The 24415-nt window shown below is 53.5% G+C and overlaps 11 protein-coding genes across 11 annotated transcripts; 4 read left to right on the forward strand and 7 right to left on the reverse strand.

Annotated features, from left to right (window-relative positions):
• Positions 1 to 50: 50 nt before the first annotated feature.
• Positions 51 to 2057, reverse strand: BU26DRAFT_258061 (uncharacterized protein). Its single transcript, XM_033821227.1, has one exon. The coding sequence runs from the start codon at positions 1885 to 1887 to the stop codon at positions 277 to 279; it is 1611 nt and encodes a 536-aa protein (XP_033687525.1). The 5' UTR covers positions 1888 to 2057; the 3' UTR covers positions 51 to 276.
• On the forward strand, positions 1944 to 3823 carry BU26DRAFT_539116 (uncharacterized protein). The gene is made up of 2 exons (XM_033831491.1): positions 1944 to 3081; positions 3130 to 3823. The coding sequence occupies exons 1-2, from the start codon at positions 2228 to 2230 to the stop codon at positions 3413 to 3415; spliced, it is 1140 nt and encodes a 379-aa protein (XP_033687526.1). The 5' UTR covers positions 1944 to 2227; the 3' UTR covers positions 3416 to 3823.
• BU26DRAFT_517127 (VHS-domain-containing protein) lies at positions 3508 to 6211 on the reverse strand. Its single transcript, XM_033828497.1, has 8 exons — positions 6042 to 6211; positions 5901 to 5988; positions 5772 to 5847; positions 5427 to 5720; positions 5077 to 5376; positions 4597 to 5026; positions 4013 to 4548; positions 3508 to 3959 (listed from the first exon to the last, which is right to left on the reverse strand). Exons 1-8 carry the CDS (start codon positions 6127 to 6129, stop codon positions 3759 to 3761), a joined length of 2013 nt encoding a protein of 670 aa, XP_033687527.1. The 5' UTR covers positions 6130 to 6211; the 3' UTR covers positions 3508 to 3758.
• A 333-nt stretch (positions 6212 to 6544) lies between these two features.
• Positions 6545 to 8040, reverse strand: BU26DRAFT_421206 (FAD-binding domain-containing protein; the record flags this gene model as incomplete). The annotated part of the gene is made up of 2 exons (XM_033823397.1): positions 6545 to 6927; positions 6978 to 8040. The coding sequence occupies 2 exons, from the start codon at positions 8038 to 8040 to the stop codon at positions 6545 to 6547; spliced, it is 1446 nt and encodes a 481-aa protein (XP_033687528.1).
• Positions 8041 to 8709: 669 nt separating this feature from the next.
• BU26DRAFT_421944 (uncharacterized protein) lies at positions 8710 to 9230 on the reverse strand (the record flags this gene model as incomplete). Its single annotated transcript, XM_033823438.1, has 3 exons — positions 8710 to 8890; positions 8937 to 9077; positions 9133 to 9230. 3 exons carry the CDS (start codon positions 9228 to 9230, stop codon positions 8710 to 8712), a joined length of 420 nt encoding a protein of 139 aa, XP_033687529.1.
• A 164-nt stretch (positions 9231 to 9394) lies between these two features.
• On the reverse strand, positions 9395 to 10213 carry BU26DRAFT_517129 (uncharacterized protein). The gene is made up of 6 exons (XM_033828498.1): positions 10134 to 10213; positions 10047 to 10084; positions 9929 to 9999; positions 9793 to 9879; positions 9661 to 9733; positions 9395 to 9597 (listed from the first exon to the last, which is right to left on the reverse strand). The coding sequence occupies exons 1-5, from the start codon at positions 10172 to 10174 to the stop codon at positions 9725 to 9727; spliced, it is 246 nt and encodes an 81-aa protein (XP_033687530.1). The 5' UTR covers positions 10175 to 10213; the 3' UTR covers positions 9395 to 9597; positions 9661 to 9724.
• Positions 10214 to 10325: 112 nt separating this feature from the next.
• Positions 10326 to 13057, forward strand: BU26DRAFT_517131 (uncharacterized protein). Its single transcript, XM_033828499.1, has 4 exons — positions 10326 to 10761; positions 10811 to 11004; positions 11056 to 11580; positions 11632 to 13057. Exons 1-4 carry the CDS (start codon positions 10411 to 10413, stop codon positions 12935 to 12937), a joined length of 2376 nt encoding a protein of 791 aa, XP_033687531.1. The 5' UTR covers positions 10326 to 10410; the 3' UTR covers positions 12938 to 13057.
• On the reverse strand, positions 12968 to 14537 carry BU26DRAFT_517132 (uncharacterized protein). Its single transcript, XM_033828500.1, has one exon. The coding sequence runs from the start codon at positions 14229 to 14231 to the stop codon at positions 13227 to 13229; it is 1005 nt and encodes a 334-aa protein (XP_033687532.1). The 5' UTR covers positions 14232 to 14537; the 3' UTR covers positions 12968 to 13226.
• A 138-nt stretch (positions 14538 to 14675) lies between these two features.
• Positions 14676 to 15961, forward strand: BU26DRAFT_517133 (uncharacterized protein). The gene has a single exon (XM_033828501.1). It carries the CDS (start codon positions 14758 to 14760, stop codon positions 15658 to 15660), a length of 903 nt encoding a protein of 300 aa, XP_033687533.1. The 5' UTR covers positions 14676 to 14757; the 3' UTR covers positions 15661 to 15961.
• BU26DRAFT_517134 (uncharacterized protein) lies at positions 15842 to 16790 on the reverse strand. Its single transcript, XM_033828502.1, has 2 exons — positions 16336 to 16790; positions 15842 to 16246 (listed from the first exon to the last, which is right to left on the reverse strand). The coding sequence occupies exons 1-2, from the start codon at positions 16589 to 16591 to the stop codon at positions 15969 to 15971; spliced, it is 534 nt and encodes a 177-aa protein (XP_033687534.1). The 5' UTR covers positions 16592 to 16790; the 3' UTR covers positions 15842 to 15968.
• Positions 16791 to 16962: 172 nt separating this feature from the next.
• Positions 16963 to 24139, forward strand: BU26DRAFT_602895 (DNA polymeras-like protein epsilon). The gene is made up of 4 exons (XM_033835389.1): positions 16963 to 17700; positions 17751 to 17890; positions 17937 to 18558; positions 18605 to 24139. The coding sequence occupies exons 1-4, from the start codon at positions 17090 to 17092 to the stop codon at positions 23922 to 23924; spliced, it is 6693 nt and encodes a 2230-aa protein (XP_033687535.1). The 5' UTR covers positions 16963 to 17089; the 3' UTR covers positions 23925 to 24139.
• Positions 24140 to 24415: the final 276 nt, after the last annotated feature.

Consider the following 24415-nt stretch of genomic DNA (forward strand, 5'->3'; position numbering starts at 1 on the left):
GGGATGTAAGAAGGCTGGGGGAGGGTCTGCTGATCGATGTTGGGCCTGAATCGTGAAAAGAAAAGTGCTAGCGGGTGGTGAGGTTGCTCTCGGAGCGCGGACTATGAATGAGCTATAGCTCGCTGAACACTGCTCATACACTGACTGGCGTAGAAGGAAATACTTTTTAGGCTTGTGAGGAAGAATAGCCGCACGCTTTGCATATGCGATAAAACCACTCTACCGATGCTAACTAAAGGACGAGACGATCGCTCATCCAACTACCATTCCGTCCCGTCACGGCCCAGGAACAATCCTCCTCCTCCTCTCCTTCTCAATGAACCCCCTCAGTTCCTCCGCCTGACTCACAACATCCTTGTAGTACCCGCTCTCCACATTCCTATCCGCCATAACATCCCTATCCTGCAGGACCGACAGGCAAAAGAAGACCATATTGCCGACCAGGATATTCGTCTGCTTCTCGACCTCCGCCGCGATGCCCTCCGCATCGACGACGTCGTCGTCCTCGTTCAGGCCGCGGATGTGGATCTTGACGGTGGCCGTGCCGGCGTCGAAGTCGATGTAGTTGATTGGCGTTTTGAGCGCGAGCTCGGCGAGCACGAGCCCAATGCGGAAGATCTGGATGTGCTTGGTGAGATCGCGCGGGACGCGGCGCGCTTGCTCGGCGTCGAGGCAGCGCCGCAGGGTGCGCGTGATGGAGCCGTCGCCGGGGACGGCCGCCATCATGGTGGTCCATTGGCCCGAGGCGTTGCGGCGCCAGCGGATGTTCTTGCAGTCGAGGAAGTGTAGCCACTGGCTGCCGATGAGGCGGAAAGTGCCCTGGGCGATGCCGCCGGCTAGCGCGCATTGATCCTGGGGATAGAGGACTTGTTGGCTGAGGAGAGGGTCTTGGGCTCGGATGAGGGTGGAGAGGGAGTCTTTGTACTCGAGGGCTGCTAGGATGTCCGTTGGGGGGATGGAGATCTCGAACCCGGCGGAATGAGAGGTCGAAGGGAGTAAGTAGCATGGTTGATGCGTGTTCCGGATCAGAGACGATGCGGCGGAGGAGATGTCGGACTGGACGCGCGACTGGTCGTAGATGGCTTTGATACGAACAGGACGCACGAGCACCTCGTGGGTATGGCCGTTGAGTGAGAGTAGGAAAGAGAAGTCGCGTTTATGAATTTGCGGGACGGACAGGCCAAGATGGACGCGGTTTCCATGGCCTGAAGCGCGATGAAGTAGATCTGCGTCTCTGCGGGCGGAGAGCGCATCGACTATATTGTGTTGGATTGCGTCCATACGCCCGTCGTCGATTTTGAGTATTACCCGGCGACCAGACAGGCGCTTGATTGTTTGGTAGACTTCGGGATGTTCTTTCTCCAGGTACAGCTCCGTCTGGCGTTCAAGAAGAGAAAGCTTCCAATGCAGTCGGCGTAGCCGCAATTCTAGATCGTCGGCTTTCCCGAGCACACTGTAAACGAACTTCTTCGACCAGGCCATGTTCCTCCTGATCCTCCTCAGACAGGCTTTTACCAGCTCTTCGTCGTCCAAGGCATCGGCGTAACTGGTAACCGGTATTGAGCTGGCTTTGAGTGCTCGGCCAACCACGGAGTCCACGTCATCGCGAATAGTCCTGGAGGTAATCTTAATGCTTCCGAGGGTGCCTTGAATGCGCTCCCAGCCCTTTCGTCCGAAAAGGACTTCCGTATAAATGGGATGCCGCCTCTCCTGGATGTCGTACTTGTGTTGCCAATGGGCAAGCGTTAACTCTGCGACGTGAAGTCCTTCCGTTATGTCGAAGAGCCTTTCGGAGAGTAGCTGCCAGTTCTGGAGTTCCTTTGCGAATTTTCCAAGCGCCTGCCCTGTCCCATACAAGCCGGAGATGATGCCGAGGACTTCGGCCATAGAGGAATACGATGAGTAATGCGTAGAGGATGGGGGATCGTGATTTGCAGAGTGGAGTGAGAGTGAATCAGACAGGAGGGATTAGGCTGAAGCAGTTTATGAACTGGAAGAGGCGGACTCCTGACCTGAAAATGTTGACGCTGATAATCAGCCCTGGTGTAGGGCGATTGGACATCAGGACAGTTGCCTTGCGGACGGTGGTACGGCCTGATGCGACTCAGCCCCCACAGCCTCAGGCGCCCGCAGCAATGCCCTGACACCCAACCATATATGAGACTGACCTTCGAGTATTGTCTTTCCAGCGTTTTCTTCGTCTTTCGCACGTATTCCATTTTCCATCATGCCGAACAATTCTACGGAATTCCTTGAAGTTGAGGATGTCGAGTTTAAGCGAACACCCAAACTGCACCGCTCGCGGTCTGGCGGCTATGCAGACCACCTTGAAGAGAAAGACGACCGAGAGAGAAGGGAGCGTGAGCGTGAGATGAAGGAATACTACAACAGTCGATACTCATTGCGACAAGAAGAGCGATCGGACCTGCTCTACGTCGGCTACGCAGCCCAGCGCAGACCCCGGCCATCCGAGAGAAGCCAAAAGAAAGATGAAGTGGCCCCCAACTACCATGTGCGCGAAGTCAAGCCGAAGGCGTTAAACGAGCTAGCTGGGAAGCCTGTGGTATCAGGTGAGCTTCCGATACGCGAACGGAAGCCCACCATCAAGATACCCAAGGTGGAGATACACCAGGAAGACCCTCCCTCGTCTGCGAAAGAGAAAGAGACGCCAAAAAAGAGTCCTACGGCAAGCCCGACGTCGCCGTCCGGGCATCCGCGGCTGCGATATAAGTATTCGAAGCTCCAAGACAAACTCGCTTTCGTCGAGACGACCTGCTCAAAGTACCTGGATGTTGAAGCTGCCGCTCCGCAGGATCTAACCTTTGCCAAGATCTCGGAGCAAGTCAAGGGCGTCGCTTTTGATCTGCAGATTTGGAGTCATATCGCCAACATCGAGGACAAGGTCAAGGTGGATTCGCAGATCCCTGAAGCAGCATCGCGGATCCTGGATCGCTTGATCCGTCGAGTGGAAGACTTAAGCGAAGCATGTGGCAAAGCGAGGCCAAAGGACCTCAAAATAGGACCGCTTCCTCAGGTCCTGCTTGATGATAGTTTCGGTAGTTTTGATGATGCCGAAGACGCGTAAGTGGCCCCCAACGAGACAAGAGGCATCAGCTGACACATCTCCAGCACAGAAACAGACTTCGGGGACGTGACTGAGAGCTTGGGTTTTGTTATTGAATCTCACCTCCAGAGCATCGACCTGCAGGCCCAAATGCTCAAGACGCTGACGCGTTCTCTGCAGGACGCGACGCTCGGTGCCAAAGAGGAAGCAGTCGCAGTGGGTGGGCTTGTGTCAGAGGTAGGCAAGTTCTTCGGCTCGCAAGAAGCGATGGATCGATATCGCATTGACACTCGGTTTGCTGGAGGGAAAGCTTTAGAGGAGGCGCGGTATGCTGCTGGCAACGGCTACTGAAAGTGAGGTGTAAACAACTTTGAAGAGCGGCAGGCACAACCAAGGCAGGACGGTGGCACTGGCGCACGCTGTTGGATATAAGCGGAGTTAACCTTGCACTATTGATCTCAAGAGAGCATCGTCGCTGAGCGTAATCTTTCACACGCTATGAAATACTGGAGATTGGCGCAATAGTTATGAGCGATGGCGTCGAAGGAGTGCAGGTATCAGTGTTTTGGCCAACCACGGGAATCTAATCACTTGGATCGTTTCAAACCACTCCGATCCGACCATGCCGCTGAAAATGCACAAAGAACGTTGAAGCCAACACTCAGGTCCTCTCCCTACTTCAATCAGCTGGTCGTTATGACACGCCTAGACTTGGAATCTCGCCCATGTCGTTCTTCGTTTGGCCGCCCAAGGTGTACGCCACTTTCCACCTCATCTTGACGTTGTTGCCAGAACCTCGTTGGACGCCATTGAGCCTGATCATCTGCGTGATACCGTTCTGTTGGTTTGGGGACAATGAGACGCCGGACTGTGGTTCTAATTGTAGCTGTGCGCCCTGCGCAGAGTTAGCGAGTGCTTGGAGAAAAGTCTGCATGGAGAGGAGCTTACTCTCGAAGCTGCGACCTGGAAGGTCAGATTTGAGACTGGCAAGGGCGTGTTATTCGACACCCGCGACTTGATCAGGAGAACAGTGTCCGACTCTCGTGAAACGGTGAAAACAACATTGATGCTGGTGTTAGTCACTGTTACTTCCATGGTGGTGTCTGGTACAGCGGATGCAAATGTCCATTCATCATCGTCATTTGTAGCGCTTGCACTACTTTGTGCTAAATTGGATGAGGGAGCAGGGGCGATGCCTCCGAGAAGGTCGGCGACTCCTGAACTTGGCGTTGGGGACCTGATCGAATGCTGGAAGTGCATCGGGGAAGCTTGTCGGGGTGCTGGTGAGGCTAATGCAGCGAAGGGATCGGGGGTCGAGCGTGCCGGCTGAGGCGGAGGTTGCGAAAATGCTGATGGAGGCGGAGACGGAACCTGGGAAGGCGGACCTGATTTTGGGGCTGCTCCGAATAAGTCGTTGATCGATTGCACAGCGGCTTGCTGCTGTTGAGGGGATTTTGGAACCGCCATACCGGACAGACCGAGAACTAGACGGAACTTAGCACATGTAGAATTACGCAAGCTAGGGTACTTACCTGAGCCATTCGAGCTGCCTATTGAAGGCCCGCCGAGGGAGATGCCGCCCGTCTGACCAAAGCTGGGACCGCCTAATGATAATCCTAACAGATCGTCCTCCAAAGCATTGCCCTTTTGCGCTGGTTGTGCGGTGCTTCCTGAGGGAGGTTCCCTAGCTGCTGGTGCGGGTTCGGGGTCCCCAAAATCGATCAGGTTAAGCGAATCGTCAGGTCCTTTCGATACGCCGGCACCACTCTTTCCAAGTGTACCCTGTGGTATCTTGTTTGCGCCCTCAATATCGCCTTTCTTGAAGAGCTTGTATCTTTCTATCGTTCGGTGTATGCTGTCGTTGATCTCAAAGAGCTTGGCTACGGCCTCATGATCCTCTGATTCTTCTTCGCACATCTTCTGGATCTTCGGTTGGGCGCTCTGTAACGCATTCGCGAGCTCCTGAAAACTGGTCAACTAAAGTCCGCTAGGATACCGCCTTCAAATATTACCTCAAAGACATCGCCTTCAAATATTACCTCAAAGACATCGCCTTCTTTTATCTGATCTCCGGGTTTGTAACCCTGGAGCATCTCTTCGAGTATTCTCGCTTTCTGTTGAATCCTGGAGACCTCCTCGGCGGCTTTCGCACGCCAATCCGTCTTATTCCTTGTATCGTATCCGGCCATGACTTTCATTAGCTTGTTTGCTTCCTGCAGGTCTTGCGGACCACCGCGCCGAATCAGTTCTTGGAGCTTGGCTGACTGAGCTTCCCTCTCTTCCTCTTCCATTTCCTCTGCCGATCGAAGGTTCTACCATGCTATCAGTATACCAACTTCCAAATTGCACCTCGTGAACGTACATCGCTCGGGTTTAGCACGGCCGCATCTTCCTTCCGAACCTCAGGGAACATGTAGCCCTTGTAGCTCAGCAGCCTGTGCATGTCCCTTATAAAGCCCAGGTCTTCCTTGTACCGCGACGTCTGGCATATTGTCTGCCGCCATTCTTCGATAAGCTCGAGGATCCTGTTCTGGACACGCGACGCATGCACCGGAGGCCGCTCGGGGAAGCGGCGGACGAGCTCGTTGAGGAATTCTTTGGTGCTGATCTGAAGGTGAAAAGGATAGCCGCAGTTCTTAACGCAAATGTCGAGGAGCTATCAAACCGTGAGCTATGTGCCTAGAAGAAGCGGGGTTTGCGGTCGTACGTTGAGAGCGAGAAGGGCAACGTTCTGATTGCGGTGGTTGATGTAGTGCACTATTGTCACTGCAGCTTCCCGAGGCCTGTAGGACGCAATTAGCTACCGTGCCTTGCGCGGGAGGTCCCGTGTGCCTACGCTGATCCCTTCTTCGTATTGATCAGGTCCGTAATCTCGAGATTTAGCGCGAGGTTGGGCTCGAAATTCTGGGGGTCACAGGCGTTTACTGTACGGTAGAGAATCAGTATCCGACTGGCCGACCATTTTTGGAGCTCCTACATATGAAGCGCTGGAGCTGTGAGGTTGGCGCATCTCCCCATCCGCCATATCTGTCTCGGGCGGCCATCCGCGCCGACGCTGCCTCCATTGCCGCCGCCAAGAAGAGCGCAAAAGTGCAGAACGAGGATAATGTTGTTGATTTGGGTATTTCGGAATGCAGAGTGGTGGGCGCAAAGCTATGAATGCTGGTGGTGCTGGATACTCGGGGTATTGGGTTGATTTCTGGTGGGGCTCACAGCCACAGCTTGGCGTCACTACGTAAGTCGCTGAGGCACCGGTGCCGAATTCCGTCTCCTCCATCTTCACCATCTTCACCTCCAAATATTCAAGAAGCAAACTGTCCAGCAGGAATGCTATCGGAACCCGAAGGTAGATATATTCTGAGTTAGACTACGGTGGTGATGAGGATGTGGTAGCCGTAATGAGCCGGCAAGCTATGAATGCCTCCGTCGCAAGAGCGTTACAGTCCATGGCAGTCATGCGTAAGATACAAATTACACTGTCTAACGACTATTCGGCTTTGGGCTTTGCTTCGTAGCTAACACCGACGTCCTCGCGAGCACGCTATTCCAAAACCCCTTCACCTTTGGAGCCCTGATCTGCCTGTCACTAGACCTGGATTTCTCATACACATCTGCAATGTACTCCGCTTTATACTTCTTCCTTAGCTCTCCATACTCTTTCCTTGGGTAGATATCCCAAAACTCTTCTTCGCTGTAGTAATTGCGCGAGTACAGCCATTTGATACCGCCCAGACGGTGCACCGTCCTTTCAATGTCTCGGTTCTTTTCTTTGAATTTAGTGGGATTGTGGAGCGTATCCGGAGTGTAGCCGCGGATGCCTATGCCCATGAAGAGACTTGTCTTTCGGGGATTCGGTCGCATGACTGGTTACTAATTAACTTTCGTTGGCTGCCGGATTAGTCGGGGTACATACTGGCATTGCTCTCCGGCCATTGCCGGATAGGGCACAGCCGGATGGGATAGATCTTCAATTCTTCCTCTAGGAAGTGTAGCATGGCGTAAGTCGACTCTAGAGGGATGACTAGGTCCTGTATGATGAAATGATCCGCCCAATGCATAGCCTGCGACATCTGGGCCAGAGCGCGCGAGCGTGTGGCTCTGTCTGTGAGATACCGCGTCCACTTGTTCAAAGGAATTCTGCCAAAGCAATATCGTCCCAGGCAGAAGGATCCGCGGTCATATCGAAAGAGGTAGTCCATGATTGGCACGCTTTCTGTTTTGCCCACCGCTTGGAGGGCATGCTCATAGAACCAGTCATCTCGAGCCCCACTGAATCCAGATTGCGGGTTGTCTTTGATAGTACTGAGTTTGCCAACGGCAACTACTCCGTACGTAGAAGCCTCCGGACCGTAGACCAGACCTTCTACGAAATCGTTCTCCTGGTCTTGGGAGCAGCGGTTAATCGTATCGTGAGCTTCGATCGTAGATTCGACTGGTAGGTACGCCAATTCGACCCATTCGGCTGCTGGTACCAACTTGATCTGGAAGAGCGTGGCGATGCCAATAGTACCCAACGTTCCAATCATACCGGTTAGGAGCTCCGGGTTGCACGTTCGCGAGGCTCTCGTGATCTTCCCGTCCGGAAGTACGATCTCTATCCATGACACAGCCCGGTCGAAGAAGCCGTATTTGAAGGATGAGCTGCCCCCCGCCGTACCTGCGAAGGTCCCTCCTACAGTGGTTCCGGGGAAGGCAGGCACCACAGGGGGTATTAAACCATGCTTCAACACTTCCTTCACGAGCCTGTCCATAGGTACATTCGGCTCGGCCATAACGAACCTGCTCTTGGTATTGATATCCAATATATGACTCAGATCAGCTGTGTGGACGACCGCTCGCGGATCATGCATAGCGCGAGAGGAATGCGTAGACCCATGGTAGACTCGGAACGGCCGCTTCCCCTCATAAAAGGAGTGGATTTCTTTCGAGATTTCTCGGACAACGTATCTGTGGGTGTCCATGAGAAGTAGAGGCATCCGAAGCAGATGGAGATCGAAGAGCTCGAGGTACCAGGGGAGAGACGGAGCCGGGATGAAAGGCAGACGCCAATCTCGAACATTTTTGAGAAGGGTAGGTGGACAAGTGGGGAGTATCGAAGAGATAAGAATAAATGATGAAACGTCCTGAGGTGTGCCCAGGCTTTATTGCGTTGCGACGGAAATGGCAGTTCATTGTTACTAGATATCTTGGCAGATTGCGGCTTGTCTACGCACGCGGCCTCAAAGGAACAGTCGTTAGCTAAGTTGATAATCAAGGTTCGACGGTATGCTGGAAGACGTGGGGCGACTGCTTTCCGACTACTGTGTACCGTGGCTCTACTTGGGAAAAGAAGTTTCAACGGACGAGAGAGAAGACGGCTCGTTGAGTTGGTGTTACCGTCCAAGTCAATGACGAGCTGACTATCGTTATTGGCAACGAAACCTTCGACAGTGGACATGATTCTGAGATCGCGCTGATGGAGGGCGGAAGAGTGGTCGAGTCGTGAGGTTTGCGAGAGGAATCTTCGGAACCCTAAACTTCCAAAAAGGGTCTAGCGGAAATTTGACGAGGAAGGCGACCTCGGCCTCGGGAGAAAGGAGCATATATTTCTTCTCTTCGTCGTATTTGCTAGTAGGATTCTGTCATTCTAAGCTCGACCTCCTCCTCTACATCCAGTAGTCCTTTACAAGGTAGGCAACGTATCCCGCCAGCGATGCAATAACTGCCTGCGTCCCATAGTAGCCGGCAGGTCTACCAAGACCGATGCTGTCCTTTTTCATCATCCCAAGCTCTACGTGGGAGACACGGAAGGCCAGAAGAGCCGCTAGACCGTAGCTGATGTATTTTCTGAAGGCATTAGCATTCACAGTGAGTGGAAACGACTCGGATTTACCTATTTGCTCCGTTCAGCTCCGCGAGGAGAGCAACGAGGAAAGCAATGGGAACGTTCTCGATAAAGTTCAATTGAGCTCTAGTAGCGACGTAGAGCGGATCTTTGGTCCCCTCGGCGGCATTTGCTGTGTCGCCCATGTACCTGAAATCGTGTCAGAAGTTACTCTTACTTCAGATGAAGCAAGAAGAACACGAACTTTTCCGTCTTGAGACGATGGTATACAACTCTATTCTGAAGAAAGAGGTAGTAAGCAGCAAAGGGAGCTGCCCATGTTGCCGTTGCAGGGGCGAGCATAAACTCCTTTGGCAGACCGACACGGATCGAAGACATGATTGAACTGCGAATGTGGAGTTAGGGCACGACAAACGTGCTGGGAGGATGGGGCTACGTTGCTCAGGATGAAGAAAGCGAAGGTTAGAAGATCAGGCGGCATTTAAGGGAGTGGAACCGATTGATGTCATAATCCCTGGACTAGGGGGTCTAAACTTCCATTCCAGACAAGCTAAAACATAACCGACGCCGGCGAAAAGGGGCGCGCGGGCATATGTGGAGACATGGATCGTATAATACAGCTGAATAGAGTACAAAATTGCTGATGATGCAGATGCTGATGCGGATACGGGTCTCCATACCCGCGATAGTGAACGCTTATGCTATGCACCTGTAAGCCCAGCGTTAGTCTGCTCAGCGCTAGCTCATAGAAAAAGTCCGGATATATACTCACGAAAATGCACGGATGAAGGAGACGAAGAAAGTGACACCTTTCGAATGTAGTACATGGGACGGAGTTATCGTTTCTGCCGCCTTCTATCAGCTTCGATGCATCAACAAAATCACCGTGGACAAGACAACTGACAGGTCGCATATGCTCAGCATCGTTCTCCCGGTTGTCTTCGCGTGCTTCCTTGAGCATATTATCGATGCCTTTGGCTTTTAGGGCTTTCTGCATCTGATGTCAGTCCAGACGTCTATTCCTGTTAGGGTATACATACGGATAGGCACTGTTCGTACTGTTTGAACAGCGGATCGCACTCATCGGACCTCGCGGTCCCTCTCAGAAACTCTAGGAAGAGTCAGATGAGATATGATATGGGAAGGCCATGGCCTCACTTTCGCTGTACCATTTCAGGAAACAGCTGTCATACCGCCTGACGGACGATCAGCTTATGCGTTCCTCAGCTGCGCATCCCCACATACTCTTTGACCTCGTTGCACTCCGGTGCTAGTGATGCCGACATGTTTGTCTGATTCTAGAGATAACAGGAGCCTGGTGAGCCGGATGGCAAAGTGCAGGTCGTCACTTCCGAGAGCTTTTATCGATAAGAAAATGCCAAGACTTCGTGACTTCGAATTCTTTCTTAAGCATCGCAACCCGGTCTTAAACCCTCACCTCGCGCCCACGTTTGCAGGAGGCGGACTACTGACCCTCAATTCCGGAAGCGCGCAATGGTAGTCGGTCGCCGGTAAATCAGCCATGGATTCATTCAAGGAGCTCCAGGACACCATCTCTGCCGCCCTCGTTTCGACCACGCGCTCTGCGACCCGCATCAGCGGCGCCGACATACCCTTCCAGCGCTCGCTCAACCCACAGATTGCTACTGCGCTCGACTCTCAAAATGCGCGGCTTCTCCAACTGGCAGAGCGTCTTTTCGAGAATGCTACGGCGAGCTCGGACGCTGTAGGTCCCAAGCTACCCGACGCCGAATCAATAGACGGCAATTGGAGGGGGGTTGTTGATGTCATCGACAGCTTGCTTGAGAAGGCGGACACTAGTCTGGACGAGTATACTGGAGTCATAAAGCGCTTGAGTCCTGGCGCGGATCAGGTAGGAATCAATGGCGCCCGTTTTTGAGAAAATCTGCTCATGCTACCAGGCCGCGATTGCTGTGAAGCCCCGCCCCAATCTCGCCACACAGAAGCATATTCCGAAGCCTCAGCTTTCGTTCGAGCATGTTCCCAAGAACAAAGAGACTGGTGGTTTCCGGCCTCTGATGTCGTCGAAACCGCATGCGAAAATCCCACTTGAAGTGTGCTTGAAGACATTCAAGGACAGCAACGGCCGCGAACAGTATGCATATTGTTCTGATATCAGGAAGGCCTAAGTCTAAACATAGCACAGATATTCCCATCCCTACCAAACCGAGGTCGAATCCTACGAATATCCCGCATCGATGTACGAGAAAACCGAGCCGCACCCCTACCCGCCTTTTGAGTCCACCTCTGCCGCATTCGTCGACACGCCGGAATCCTTGGCCATGATGCTTGCGGAATTAAAGACTGCGAGAGAGATAGCCATCGATCTAGAGCATCACGATAACCGGTCTTACATTGGTATCGTATCATTAATGCAGATCAGCACACGCGACAAGGACTGGATAGTTGACACTCTCAAACCTTGGCGACGGAGATTAGAATGCTTAAACGAGGTTTTCGCGGATCCAAACATAGTGAAGGTACTGCACGGCTCCTACATGGACATAGTATGGCTCCAACGGGACTTGGGACTATACATTGTGGGACTATTCGATACCTATCATGCTGCTCGAACACTGGGATATCCAGGCGCAAGCCTGGCGTTTCTTCTCGACAAGTTCGTCAATTTCAAGGCGCAGAAACAGTATCAGTTGGCAGATTGGCGGACACGGTAAGTTACACCCAATCGGAGATCCCCGAACCGACTGCTTACGCGTTTTAGGCCATTGTCCAAAGAACTCTTCGAATATGCGCGAGCAGACACCCATTTTCTGCTCTACATATTCGACAATATGCGGAATGAACTCATTGAGAAGTCGGACTTCCGAGATCCGGAGAGGAACAAAGTTCTCGACGTCTTGAACAAGTCCAAGGAGACGGCGCTGCAACGATACGAGCATCCCGTATACGACACAGAACTTGGTCTCGGTCCGATGGGATGGTATAGACTTATCTCGAGAACGCCGGTGCAATTCACGCCCGAACAGTTTGCGGTTTTCAGGGCAGTGCACAAGTGGAGAGACGACGTGGCGCGCCAGGAGGATGAAAGCCCGCTCTTCATAATGCCCAACCACGCGGTGTTCTCCATCGCGCGATTGATCCCCTCGGATAAGGCGGCGCTGTTCAATGCTGTACAGCATGTATCGCATATCCTACGCGTGCGGGCGGACGAGCTTGTCACACTCATCGCAGAGGCGAAAGGGGAGGGCGTAAATGGGCCTGATCTTTACGTGACCCTTCAGAGGATTGCGGATCTCAGGAAGGAAGAACGGGCACAACCTGAGACTGTACCGGTCCAAGTGACACCCACACCTCTCGCACCAATCGTCCGACAGGTACCCCTTCCTGTGGCTCTAGACAGTCCTGCACTCCGTGCTTCTCGGTCGAGCTTCTGGGGCAAGCTGTGGTCAGGAGCTGTTGAACAGCGACGATCTCTTTCTAACTTGAGTATTAACCTTGCAGTGCCTTTGCCGCCGCTTACTGCGGAAATTTTCGCTGACACGAACGGAGTCGCAGAAGGGGGTACCCCAATGACCGAGAAGCCAGAGCATACCTTCGTCCCCAAGGAGGAGCGGCCAGCAGAGGACGAGCGTACTGACATCTTCGTTGTCAAGCAACTCGGCGGACGAAAGCGCAAGCGTGCAGAGACCGCAGAAGATTTGACTGAGTCTACTCCTCAGCTGGATCCTATGCAAGAAGATGAGATCATGCTCGAAGAAACCCCGGTGGCTGCTTGGAGAACAGAAAAGGAGGCCAAGAAAGCAGCCAGGAAGGCGAAGAAGGAGCGGAAGACTCAAGAAGCTGCTGCTTCAGAAGGACTAAACTATGATGACGAACCATTCGATTACGCGAATGCGCCCTCTGTTCTACACGCCCGGGACGCAGAAAAGAAACAGACGAAGAAGGATAAGAAAGAGAAGAAGAAGGATCAGGGTTTCAATCCTTATTCAAAGCTCACGGATGCGCCCAAGGGGCTGCCCAGGGCGCAGAAGGAGAGTGCGGGGAGAAGTAAGACATTCACGTCATGAGCGATTGCCGGTCTTCAGGACTGGTCATCCTGGGCATGGGGGAGTCTTTGTACATACTATGATACCTTCCTAGACCCTCTGGCATCAAAAATTCATCGAAGGCTCCGGTGAGCCGATACCTCTTTACTATGATAAGCTTTGTCTTTTCTTAAATATATTAGCCCGATGTGAGAATATTTTCAACGCAGTGGCTGTCCGTAAAATGTCGGCCGTAGGATATTTCCCATCTCCCCAACTGGCCAGCTGGTATTCCGCCGTACCTGTGGTAGTCGTTCCAACGCAGGACGGCTTACACAACCTGCCCATCCAGAGCCCTATAAAACACGCCATAATTCCCACTCCCATCCTTCCCTCCCTCTGCGCCCCTCACGTTGTCTAGGATCGCGAACACCACATCCTCCCACCATCCGCCCTGAAACTCCTCCTCCCGTAGCACCTCCAGAAAGCACTCGGCCACCTCCCCGGATGGATTCCCAAAAACGCCACATCCCAGCGCGCCTAGCACTAACTTCCGGTGCCCCTCCCTCGCCGCCACCCTTAGCGTTAGTCTAATCTTGGACTTCGTCGTCTCACGGTTCACGTCGTCTTTGAACTTTCCCTCGGAAGTGACCGCGGGGTGGCGCAGGCCGGCGACGCTGATCACGGAGGTAATGGGGAGGGAGGCGACGGGGTCCCAAGGGTGCAGCAGGGTGTGGCCGCTGGAGAGCGAGGTGCGGAGGAGCAGGACAGAGGGGGAGAAGATGGCGCTGAGGGTGGGGAGCGGGTAGTAAGTTTTGTGCAGGGAGAGGGAGAGAGAGGAGCGGTAGCAGAGGGCTTCTTCTTGGGCGAGGGCGCCGTTGAGCCAGCCGCCGCCGGCGTGCTTTTCTGAGGCAAGATTGAGCACGCATACGGGTTTGAGTGGTTGCTGGGGAGGTGATGAGGAGGGATCCGCTGGGTTGGAGTCGGTCATCTTCGCTGGTGTATCCCCCTCGTCCGCCTTCTCCTGGCCATCTGAGCTAGCTGGCGCTCCCTGAGATGGGTGAACTGTGGTATAGTTCGTGCCCGGTTGGAGCTGGAGCGCGGTATCGAAAGTATCCTTGTTGTAGACTCGGATTCGCGTTCCTTTTTGACCTGCTAGCGGGTTTCCACTAGGGAAGGCGATTCCGGGACAGTCGTTTGGATCAAGAGGCGCGAGGTCCTTCAGATGGTACAAGGTGGACTCAGCGGCATCGAAGCCGGCGAGCTGAGCGAGGAGGTCCGGCAACACAGATACTGTCTCTGCAGCGACATGGCGGAGTTGCAGACGCCGGTTCATGGCTCTGGTCGACTTCCAGGATTGTTCGAGGGATTGCTGTCGCATTTTGGTGATTGAGAGGAGGAAGAGGTATTGTGGTGTGGAGGAAGGGGAGGACTGAAGAGGAGGAAAGAGGCCTCAAGGGCCTGTTGACTATGAAAGTACGGGGTGCATCCCGTTATTGAGCGCCACGAATTCAGGCAACAGTGAAGGTGGCTGTGCGCGATTGAGAAAAAAGCAATGGGCGAGCCTGTATCAGCGCGTCGTCTAAACGCTTTCAACTGAACTAGATCTGGTGCATTCGTGGCAGCCTTGGTGAAGGTTGAGTGGTCGGTGAAATACTTCCCGTCATGTGAATGTCAATCCGAACAGGGTCCAGCCCTACGACGCGGCCCGTGCAGCACAAGCCCCACATTCGCTAGACGGTGATCACCCCAAATGGCAACATGCTTGTCTGCGCTTTCCCATCAACACCGCAGCACCTTACATCCAGCCTTTTACCAGATCAAATATTACCGTCCTCATGTAACAGCCATCAGCGCGTATCATGCCTCCCACGACGCTGTCTGCGTTCCACCCCTCGCCGAAGCGCAAACGCGATCAGCCGCCGCCTATCCCGCTCCTAAACACTGCCCTTCGTCCCGCTCCAGCACCGTCCTCGACAACGCCACGGGGCAGTCCAACACCCGACAGCCCCCGAAATGCAGTCGCCGACCAGCTGCGTGGCATGACACTGACCTCCATCTCGGCAATACCAATGTCGCCGCTTACGCCCACTGATGATGTTGTGCGGAAGAAGCCAAAGCTGGAGGCGATGAGAGTGGACAGCGGGACATCGTTGGATGAGGATGTGGTGAAGGCCCAGCTCAGGGCCTTGGATGACCGCGATGTCAAGGACCCCATTGCTGGCAATACGCCGAAGTCGGGGAGCCCGTTGGGGACACTTCAGGCACGAACACAACAGCCCCGCATATTTTCAGATATCGTTTCTTTTGCGCAACCCACCGTTTTCGCATCATCATCCTCCAGCATATCGATGCAACAGTCGTCCAGCGCCGGTCAAAGGTCAAGATCAAAAAATCGCTCATCGGCATCGCAACCCCGCCAACGGAAGAAGTCGCCTTCACCCCCGCTTTCGGCGCTCACGTGGCAAGACAACGAAATCACCGGCCACCTTGTCGACCCCTCCATTGATCCTGAAGATGACGGGACTGGCTTAAATGGAATTGGATTTAAGCCGACGCCCGCTCTTGCCTATGCAAGGGCGCAAAAGAGAAGGCAGCAGGTCCTGGAGTGGAAAGCGAGGGAGGCACGGGAGGCGAGGGCCAAGAGGACTGAAAGGCGCAGGAGAGGCATCGGGAGTACTGCCTCGCGGGATTCGACTGTGGAAAGAGAAGTTCCTGCTATGGATGCGGGTGGCGCTCGCAGGACCGTGAAGTTCGCGATATAGTATTCGGAAAGCGGAGGTAATCCTAGTACTGGGTGGAGCGCTGACGATTCCTTAATGAGTTTACGATGTTGTTATGATATACGAACGATTGGGTACTCTCTCGGGCATCCGGACGGTCGTGGGGTCATGGGCAGGGCGCATTGCGGGAATCTCCATGATCATGATGTTTTGCGCTTTAGCGACGGGGTTACTTCAACTTGGATACGCTCGGAGCGCAGGGGGTTACTCCGTATACTACAATTTTTCATACACGTTTCTGTACATAGCTTTCTACCGCAATATCACCCTTCTCTCCCAGGCAATTCATTCTACCAAAACTTCACATTCTTGTTGATCCAGTACCCCCACGACTTTCTCCTCTCCTCCTCTTTCCTCCGCTCCTCCTCTAAACGCTCCTGCTCTTCCCTTGCCCTTCTGCGTGCTTCTTTCCTCGCTTCGATAGTCGCGCGTTTTCGCTCCATGAGTTCCCGCGCTTGCCGCATGCCGTCTTTCTCGCGCGACCGGTAGTATTGGCAGATCTGGTAGTGGATGCAGGATGCGGCGCACCAGGTTGCTACGGCGTAGTTGGAGCAGGTTCGTACGTTTTCTACGGTATCATTAGCCTCCGCCCTCTTCGATCTGATCTATTCCTGCATCTGAGCTCCAGCGGAGGTCGTAAGAGGGGTGGTAGCATACTTCGCATTATTGCAGCAACGCTTCCACCCACGAAGCCAGCGCCTATCCCCGTCAATTGGCTGTCTCGCACGCACGGCCGCTTGTAGAAGTGGAGATAGTAGTCTGCGGGCAGGCTCCGGACTACGTCGATGTAGCGTGGTCCTTGGGCGTCGGCGCGCTCGCCGCCCGCGGTGTGGGCGGTGCCGCCCGGCATGATATTTGCGGGGCCCTTGGGGCGAGGAGGTTGGTCGGAGGGCTGCCTTGTGTCGTCCGCCATTGTGGTGATAGATCTTGCGGAGCTCTGGGCCTGGTGGAATTGGGAGGAGAATCAACTGTGAAGGCCTTTGATGATGAAGCCTCTTACGCGTGTAAGAAGACGGACGGTTCTCCCGAGCGGTCTTCGACCGAAAACGTATCAGACCGGAACTTAAGGGAGCGTGGAGGGATTCGCTGTGGGATGTATCGTTCGATTATTCGCGAAGGGGACGATCGCATCATGGATGGATTATTTTCGGCCCAACTTCGCGTGGCGGTGCGTGGCTGGAGCTCAAGCCACAAATCAATTAACAGGGGAGAGGACGACGCGGTACGCGAACACGCGACGCGCTTTCCTGTCCCAGGTTCCCACGCTTCAATTCAACTCCACATCTTCCACCGCATACCAACGACACTAATTCTCGATACCCGGGTTCCTTCGGTTCTTCGATCGCGCAAATGATACCTCGAATTGCATAGAACACGCTTTATTCCACCTTTACCTCCCTTCCCTCACACCATGGCGCCTCGACGAGCAGGCCAGCCCTTTCGCCGGGTGGGCAAGCATAGCAATACTTCATACGCTCCTCGAAAGCCGAAGACAGTCGACGCCTCTACGCTGCGCAGCTCCGAAGCGACCTCACAGAACGAAAAGATTGAAGCCACACGTCTTGCAAATCGCATCGATGAGTCCATGGGCTTTCCCCGCTACGAGTCCGGCAAGAAGCGAATAGGATGGCTCTGCAACATGCATTCAACAACCGTCGAGGATGAGAACGTGCCTGGTGGGAAAGCGGGCGTGGACTACTACTTCATAGGCGAGGACGGCGATACGTTCAAAGCGACATTGGAGTACGATCCTTACTTCCTGCTCGCTGTGAAGAAGGGGAAAGAGCCAGAGGTGGAGGAGTGGTGTAGAAGAGCGTTTGAGGGCCTCGTCAAGAGCATAAAGAGGGTGGAGAAGGAGGACCTCAGTATGCCGAATCATCTTACGGGATACCGGCGGACTTTCTTGCAGCTGAGTTTCGCTAATGTGAGCGACCTGCTGGCTGTGAGGAAGGTGGTCAGCCCGATTGTGGAGAAGAACAAGAAGAATGTTAATGCCATGGATACATATGCCGAAGTTGCCAGGTAAGTGATTCAGAAAAGTGTTGGAGGGTGAGCGTGCTAACTGCATACAGCACGAATGCTGGCTTTGATATTTTCGATGACGATCTAGAGTATGAGAAACGACCTACGGCCACGATTGATGCCAGCGATTTCATTGTAGATATCCGGGAATATGACGTTCCCTACCATGTACGAGTAGCTATCGACAAAGGTGAATTGGCAAATCGTTCTTGGGAAGCTCGTGCTGACAACACTAGATATACGAATTGGAAAGTGGTACACAGTGGAAGCAAAGCACGGCGTAATATCCATCTCCTGCATAGAAGACCGTCTCACACCGGCGGATCCGGTGGTCATGGCGTACGATATCGAGACGACGAAACTGCCCCTGAAATTTCCCGACCCTATCATCGATCAGATCATGATGATTTCCTATATGATCGAAGGCCAAGGATTCCTGATCACCAACCGCGAGATCGTATCGGAGGACATCCAGGACTTCGACTACACGCCAAAGCCGGAATACCAAGGTCCCTTCATGATCTTCAATGAACCAGACGAGAAGGCGGTGATAGAGCGGTTCTTTGAGCATATCAAAGAAGCCAAACCTACGGTTATGGTGACCTATAACGGAGACTTCTTCGATTGGCCATTTGTTGAAGCGAGAGCGAGCGTTCAGGGTATCGACATGTACCAGGAGATTGGCTTTCGAAAGAACAGTGAGGACATCTACCAGTGCAATTACTGCGCACATCTGGATGCATTTGCATGGGTCAATCGAGACAGTTACCTCCCTCAAGGAAGTCGCGGTCTCAAAGCCGTCACAGTGGCGAAGCTGGGCTATGATCCCGATGAGCTGGATCCCGAGTTGATGACACCGTGAGTATTACATGCCTCTTAGAAAAGCTATTCTAACAAAAAATAGGTACGCGAGCGAGCGACCCCAAACACTTGCAGAGTATTCAGTTTCAGATGCTGTCGCTACATACTACTTGTATATGAAATATGTGCACCCCTTCATTTTCGCCTTGTGTACTATTCTCCCGCTAGGACCGGACGACACACTCCGGAAAGGTACGGGGACTCTTTGCGAGATGTTGCTCATGGTCCAGGCATATCAGAAGGGCATCGTGCTTCCAAACAAGCATCAAACTCCAAAAGAGGCGTTCTGGGAAGGCCACCTGCTGGAGTCCGAGACCTACGTCGGGGGACATGTCGAGAGTATTGAAGCCGGAGTTTTCCGCAGCGATATCCCATACAACTTCGCCGTTGACCCGAAAGCCATCGACGAGCTCCTCAACGATCTTGACGCCGCGCTGAAGTTCAGCATCACGGTGGAGGAAAAGAAAAAACTGGAAGATGTGGCGAACTACGATGAGGTCAAGGCTCAGGTTGCGGAGAAGCTGATGCAGTTGAAAGCAACGCCGAACCGGAACGAGAGGCCTTTGATCTACCATTTGGACGTCGCTTCCATGTATCCGAACATCATGACGACGAACCGCCTTCAGCCCGATTCCATGATCAAGGAATCAGACTGCGCAGCGTGCGATTTCAATCGCCCTGGAAAAACGTGCGATCGGAGGATGCCATGGTCTTGGAGAGGAGAGTTCCTCCCGGCGAAGCGTGACGAATACAACATGGTTCGTAATGCATTGGAGAACGAGAGATTTCCCGGAAAGCATCCAAATGCACCGTCAAGAACATTCCAAGACCTGTCAGCCGAGGAACAAGCCAATCTGATCAAGAAACGGTTGGCCGAGTACAGCAAGAAGATCTACCACAAGATACACGACGCTAAGACTATAGAGCGAGAAGCCATCATCTGCCAGCGCGAGAATCCCTTCTACATCAACACTGTCAGAGACTTCCGAGACCGTCGATACGACTACAAGGGGAAGCAGAAGGTGTGGAAAGGCAAGACAGAAGCGCTCAAGTCCGCTGGTGCTCCCGCCGCGGAGGTTGATGAAGCCAAGAAAATGATCATTCTGTTCGATTCTATGCAGCTCGCCCACAAGGTCATTTTGAACAGTTTCTACGGCTACGTCATGCGAAAAGGTTCCCGATGGTATTCTTTGGAAATGGCCGGCGTTACTTGCTTGACTGGCGCCAGGATTATTCAGATGGCTCGACAGCTGGTGGAGAGAATTGGACGACCGCTGGAACTGGATACTGATGGTATCTGGTGTATCCTTCCTGCGACTTTCCCGGAGAACTTTGCCTTCAAGATGAACAATGGGAAGAAGATCGCCATCTCGTACCCCTGCGTCATGCTGAACCACCTGGTTCACGCCAAGTTCACGAACCATCAATACGAGACGTTGATAGACTCCGGAACTTTCCGATATGAGAAGCACAGCGACAATTCCATCTTCTTCGAAGTCGATGGCCCTTATAAGGCTATGATCCTCCCCACCTCGAAAGAGGAGGACAAGAACTTGAAGAAGCGATATGCGGTCTTCAACCACGATGGTAGTTTAGCCGAGCTGAAAGGTTTCGAGGTGAAGCGGCGTGGTGAACTGAAGCTCATCAAGAACTTCCAAGCTCAGATATTCAAGTTCTTCTTGGAGGGAACCACACTCACAGAGACGTACGGCGCGGTTGCAGATGTCGCCAACCGTTGGCTCGACATCCTCGACACTCGCGGAGCTACCCTGGCCAACGAGGAGCTGATCGATCTCATCGTGGAGAATAAGAACATGACAAAGACGCTGGAAGAGTACGGAGCGCAGAAGTCCACTGCTATCACCACCGCTAAACGTCTCGCTGAGTTCTTGGGCGAACAAATGGTCAAGGATAAAGGGCTGAACTGCAAGTACATCATCTCAGCTCGTCCCAAGAATGCACCGGTCACGGAGCGCGCCGTCCCCATTGCTATCTTCTCCGCTGAAGAATCGGTCAAACGCTACTTTCTGAGGAAGTGGCTGAAAGAGGACCCTGCGGATATGGACCCTCGAACGATCCTTGACTGGGATTACTATCGCGAGCGTCTGGCATCTGTCATCCAGAAGCTCATCACCATTCCTGCGGCGTTGCAGAAAGTGCGGAATCCTTGCCCCAGGGTGCCTCATCCGGATTGGCTTGACCGAAGGATACGGCAAAAGGACGACAAATTTCAGCAGAAGAAGATGACGGACATGTTCGACAAGAAAGCTCTCACGGACGCGGATACAAATGTTCTGAACAACAGGGTAGCGGTTGATCTGGAGGATTTTGGAGGATCGAAGCTATCTCCTAAATCGCAGGTCAAAAGAGGCGTCGTCACCAAGATGGTCTCGAAGCGGAAGGAACCCGAGCCAGCAGTACCCGTTCAGACAGATCCGTACGCCGCCCTTCCCAAAGTTATGCCTTCGATCACCGAAGACTACTCTGGATGGCTCATGTACCAGAAACAGAAGTGGAAGATCCAGAGGCAGGCTCGGAAACGTCGACGACAGCTGTTTGGAGAGAAGCCTGTCGATGCCTCTGATGCTATTGGTAGCTTCTTCAGGAACCAGGCCGAGCTGCTCTTTATCAGCACATGGCAGCTCATCCAGCTTCGTCCGACAGACACGCCGGGAGAGGTGAAGGCGTTCGTCCTTATCGACAAGAAGATACACACGCTAAAGATCATCGTACCGCGCCAGATTTACTTAAACCTGAGAAGCGAGGACCTTCCCGATGTGTCCATTAGCGGGTGTAGCGTGGAGAAGCTGATCAACCATACGTTACCGAATGGACACCCTTCCATACATCTATTCAAGCTACAGATGTCCGAAGAGACGTACGTCCGCGAGTCGAAGAAGATTGCTGCTCTTTTCAACCATCCTAGCGTGGAAGGCGTCTACGAAAAGCAAGTTCCTCTGAACCTGCGCGCAATTCTCGAGCTTGGCAGCATCTGCACCTTCGACGAGACGCAGAAGGGCGTCCTTGGTAAGGGTCTGGAGCAAGGTTTTGACTTGTCTGCCCTGCGAAGGGTACCGTCTCAGAAACCGTACCTTTCACAAGCGGCGATCAGCTATCTTTACCTGTACCATGTCAGCAGCGGAGATCGGAACATCTATGCGTTGTTCTCCACGTCCAAGAGCTATGCGCACATCATCATCCAGAATAAGTCAAAGGATATTCAAGGAATGCCGAATGTGGATCGCATTTACAGCGAAGCACTCCAGAGGCGGCTAGAGGATAATGGCGGCGAACCGTGGCAGACCTCCTTGGAGTACCAAGATGACGTGCACTTCCGCACCACGACAGTGACAACGCGGCGGAAGGCGTTGCTCGAGATAGGCGATGCGATCAAGAAGATGAAGGCGGAAGAAGGTGGGCCAGTCCTTGTGGTCATCCAATCGCCAAACCATGCCTTACTGTCCCACGACATTCCGTTGCTCAAAGATCTCCCCGTCCTCCCACTGAAATCAGACGAATCGGACAAGCAACTACCACCTCTGGGTTGGCAGTCATTCATCGCGAAACGCTTGGTGGGTCACTATCTTGATCTCGGCTCATGGGTATCGCACCTTACGGAGCTCGCTCGATATGGGGACATACCACTCTGCAATCTCGAGAGCAACGATCCGCGGTTCCTCATCGACGTGGCATATGCCAGGAGACTTCAGAAGGAGAGGGTTATTCTCTGGTGGTCAGCGCAGCCTAAACCGGACCACGCTGGCTACGAAAAAGACGATATCCTTGCACCATTGGAGACGGTCGAAATGCCTTCTATCAATAATCCAGGCACCTACTCATCCGTCTGCATTGACCTCAACGTCCGCCACCTAGCTATCAACACCATCCTCTCCTCATCTCTGATCAACGATCTCGAAGGCGCAGACTCCGTTTCCTTCAATCCCGCGGCACCCTCCTACGACGCCGCCAACGACGGCACCAACGTCATCTATTCCGACAATGCTTTCGCCACCGCAGGCATCACCGTTCTGCGCGAGATGGTCAAAGCATGGTGGAATCAGGCCGCCAATGGTGACTACATGGCCGACGTCATGGTCCAGCACCTCGTCCGCTGGGTCAGCAGCCCAGGCTCCTTCCTGTATGACCGCTCCCTGCACTACTACGTGCAGATGATGTCCAAGAAAGCGCTACAGCAACTCATGACGGACTTCAAGCGCGTAGGCTCGCACATCGTCTTCGCGTCACCCAATCGCCTACTGCTCCAAACGACCAAAGCTGAGGTCGGAAACGCGTACGCGTACAGCCAGTACATCTTGAAGACCATCCAAGCCAAGCCGCTCTTCAACTTCCTCGATCTGGAGATTAAAGAGTATTGGGATTACTTAGTGTGGTACGATGAATTCAACTACGGTGGGATAGGCTGCCCGAAGATCGTCGAAGAGGAGAATCAGACGCTGGAAAGTATCATGCACTGGCAGCTCGCGCAATTTCTCCCGCCGACTTTCCAGGCCGTCTTCTATGACTGGATCGTCGAGTTCATAGAGCTGATGCATGCTCGCAAACGTCCGCCTCCTAATGCGGACGGCAGCACGCCGCGGCTCACGCAGATCCCGCTCCGCCCCTTAACCATAGACCCGAACGAGATGACGCAAATTCTACCCAAGACTTTCACCAAACCGCTATTCAAACAAATATCCACCCTCCTCCGGCGCCAGCACACAGAAATCTTGCACCCCGAGCTAGCAGGCGACTACGTCTTCCCCTCCCTCCCAGGCAGCCACCTCGACCTGCAAAACGCCACCCTCCAACTCGTCAAATCGCTCATGCAAGTCCTCAGCCTAGACCGTGCAATCACGCTCGAAGTGCGCTTGCTAAGGAAGGAATTGCTGAACCTCTTCGACATCCGCGAATTCAGCGCCGAAGGCTCGTTCCAAAACCCCAGCGCCTCTCTCCTTGTTCGCGGCGTCATCTGCGACGAGTGCACATCGACGCGCGATCTGGACCTCTGCCGGGACTCCTCGCTGCTCCCGCCTCCATCCTCAGACGCCACCCCTGCCGCTTTACCCAAATGGAAATGCGACTCCTGCTCCTCGCCCTACGACAAGCTCCGCATTGAGGAAAACCTGGTCGCTGAGGTGCAGAAACTCGTCCTCGAGTGGACGACGCAGGATCTGAAGTGTGGGAAATGTGGAAGGCTACGGAGTAATGAGTTCATGGAGCATTGTGCGTGCGCGGGTGAGTGGGTGGGTACGAGACAGAAGGGGGAGATGAAGAAGAGGTTGGGGGTTTATGGGAGGGCGGCGGAGTTTTATGGGTTGAGGATGTTGGAGAGTGTAGTGGGGGAGTGTTTGGAGGGGTTCTAGTGTATAAATAGTAGAGGGGATTGTGGGAGAGGGCGCGAGTGTAGGTTGGGTTGGTTGAGGGACTAGGAAATAGGGAGTTGTATGGTTGGTGTCTGTAGTGTTCTGGTGAAATTTTGCGGTGCATTTCTAGGCGTTCAGAACAGGGGCATTCATCATACATACAATCACGCGGGCGTCGGGGATTAGCGTTTTCTTCGCAATGCATAATCTTGAGGCTTTCAAGTTCGCCGCTGTTCCTCCTGCGTACCTCAGCCGTCATGACCTGTCATATTCTTTACTAGGATGCCGGGTGCATGACGTTCTCGTCAGTTCTTCCATGGATGCTTTTTCAGGCCTGTTCCAGATCACTCATATCGCCTACGTCCACGTTTTATCAAACTTCTCGTCAGCGCGCGCCGTGTAGCTAGCTAAGTCCTAGTAAATACGTTTTGTCTCGCCATGCCCCTTTCTCCTCATATTCGCGAAGAACTACTTGAGTAAATCGTCAAGGC

Source organism: Trematosphaeria pertusa, assembly GCF_010094035.1.
Source record: "Trematosphaeria pertusa strain CBS 122368 unplaced genomic scaffold BU26scaffold_4, whole genome shotgun sequence".
NCBI classification, from domain to species: Eukaryota; Fungi; Ascomycota; class Dothideomycetes; order Pleosporales; family Trematosphaeriaceae; genus Trematosphaeria; species Trematosphaeria pertusa.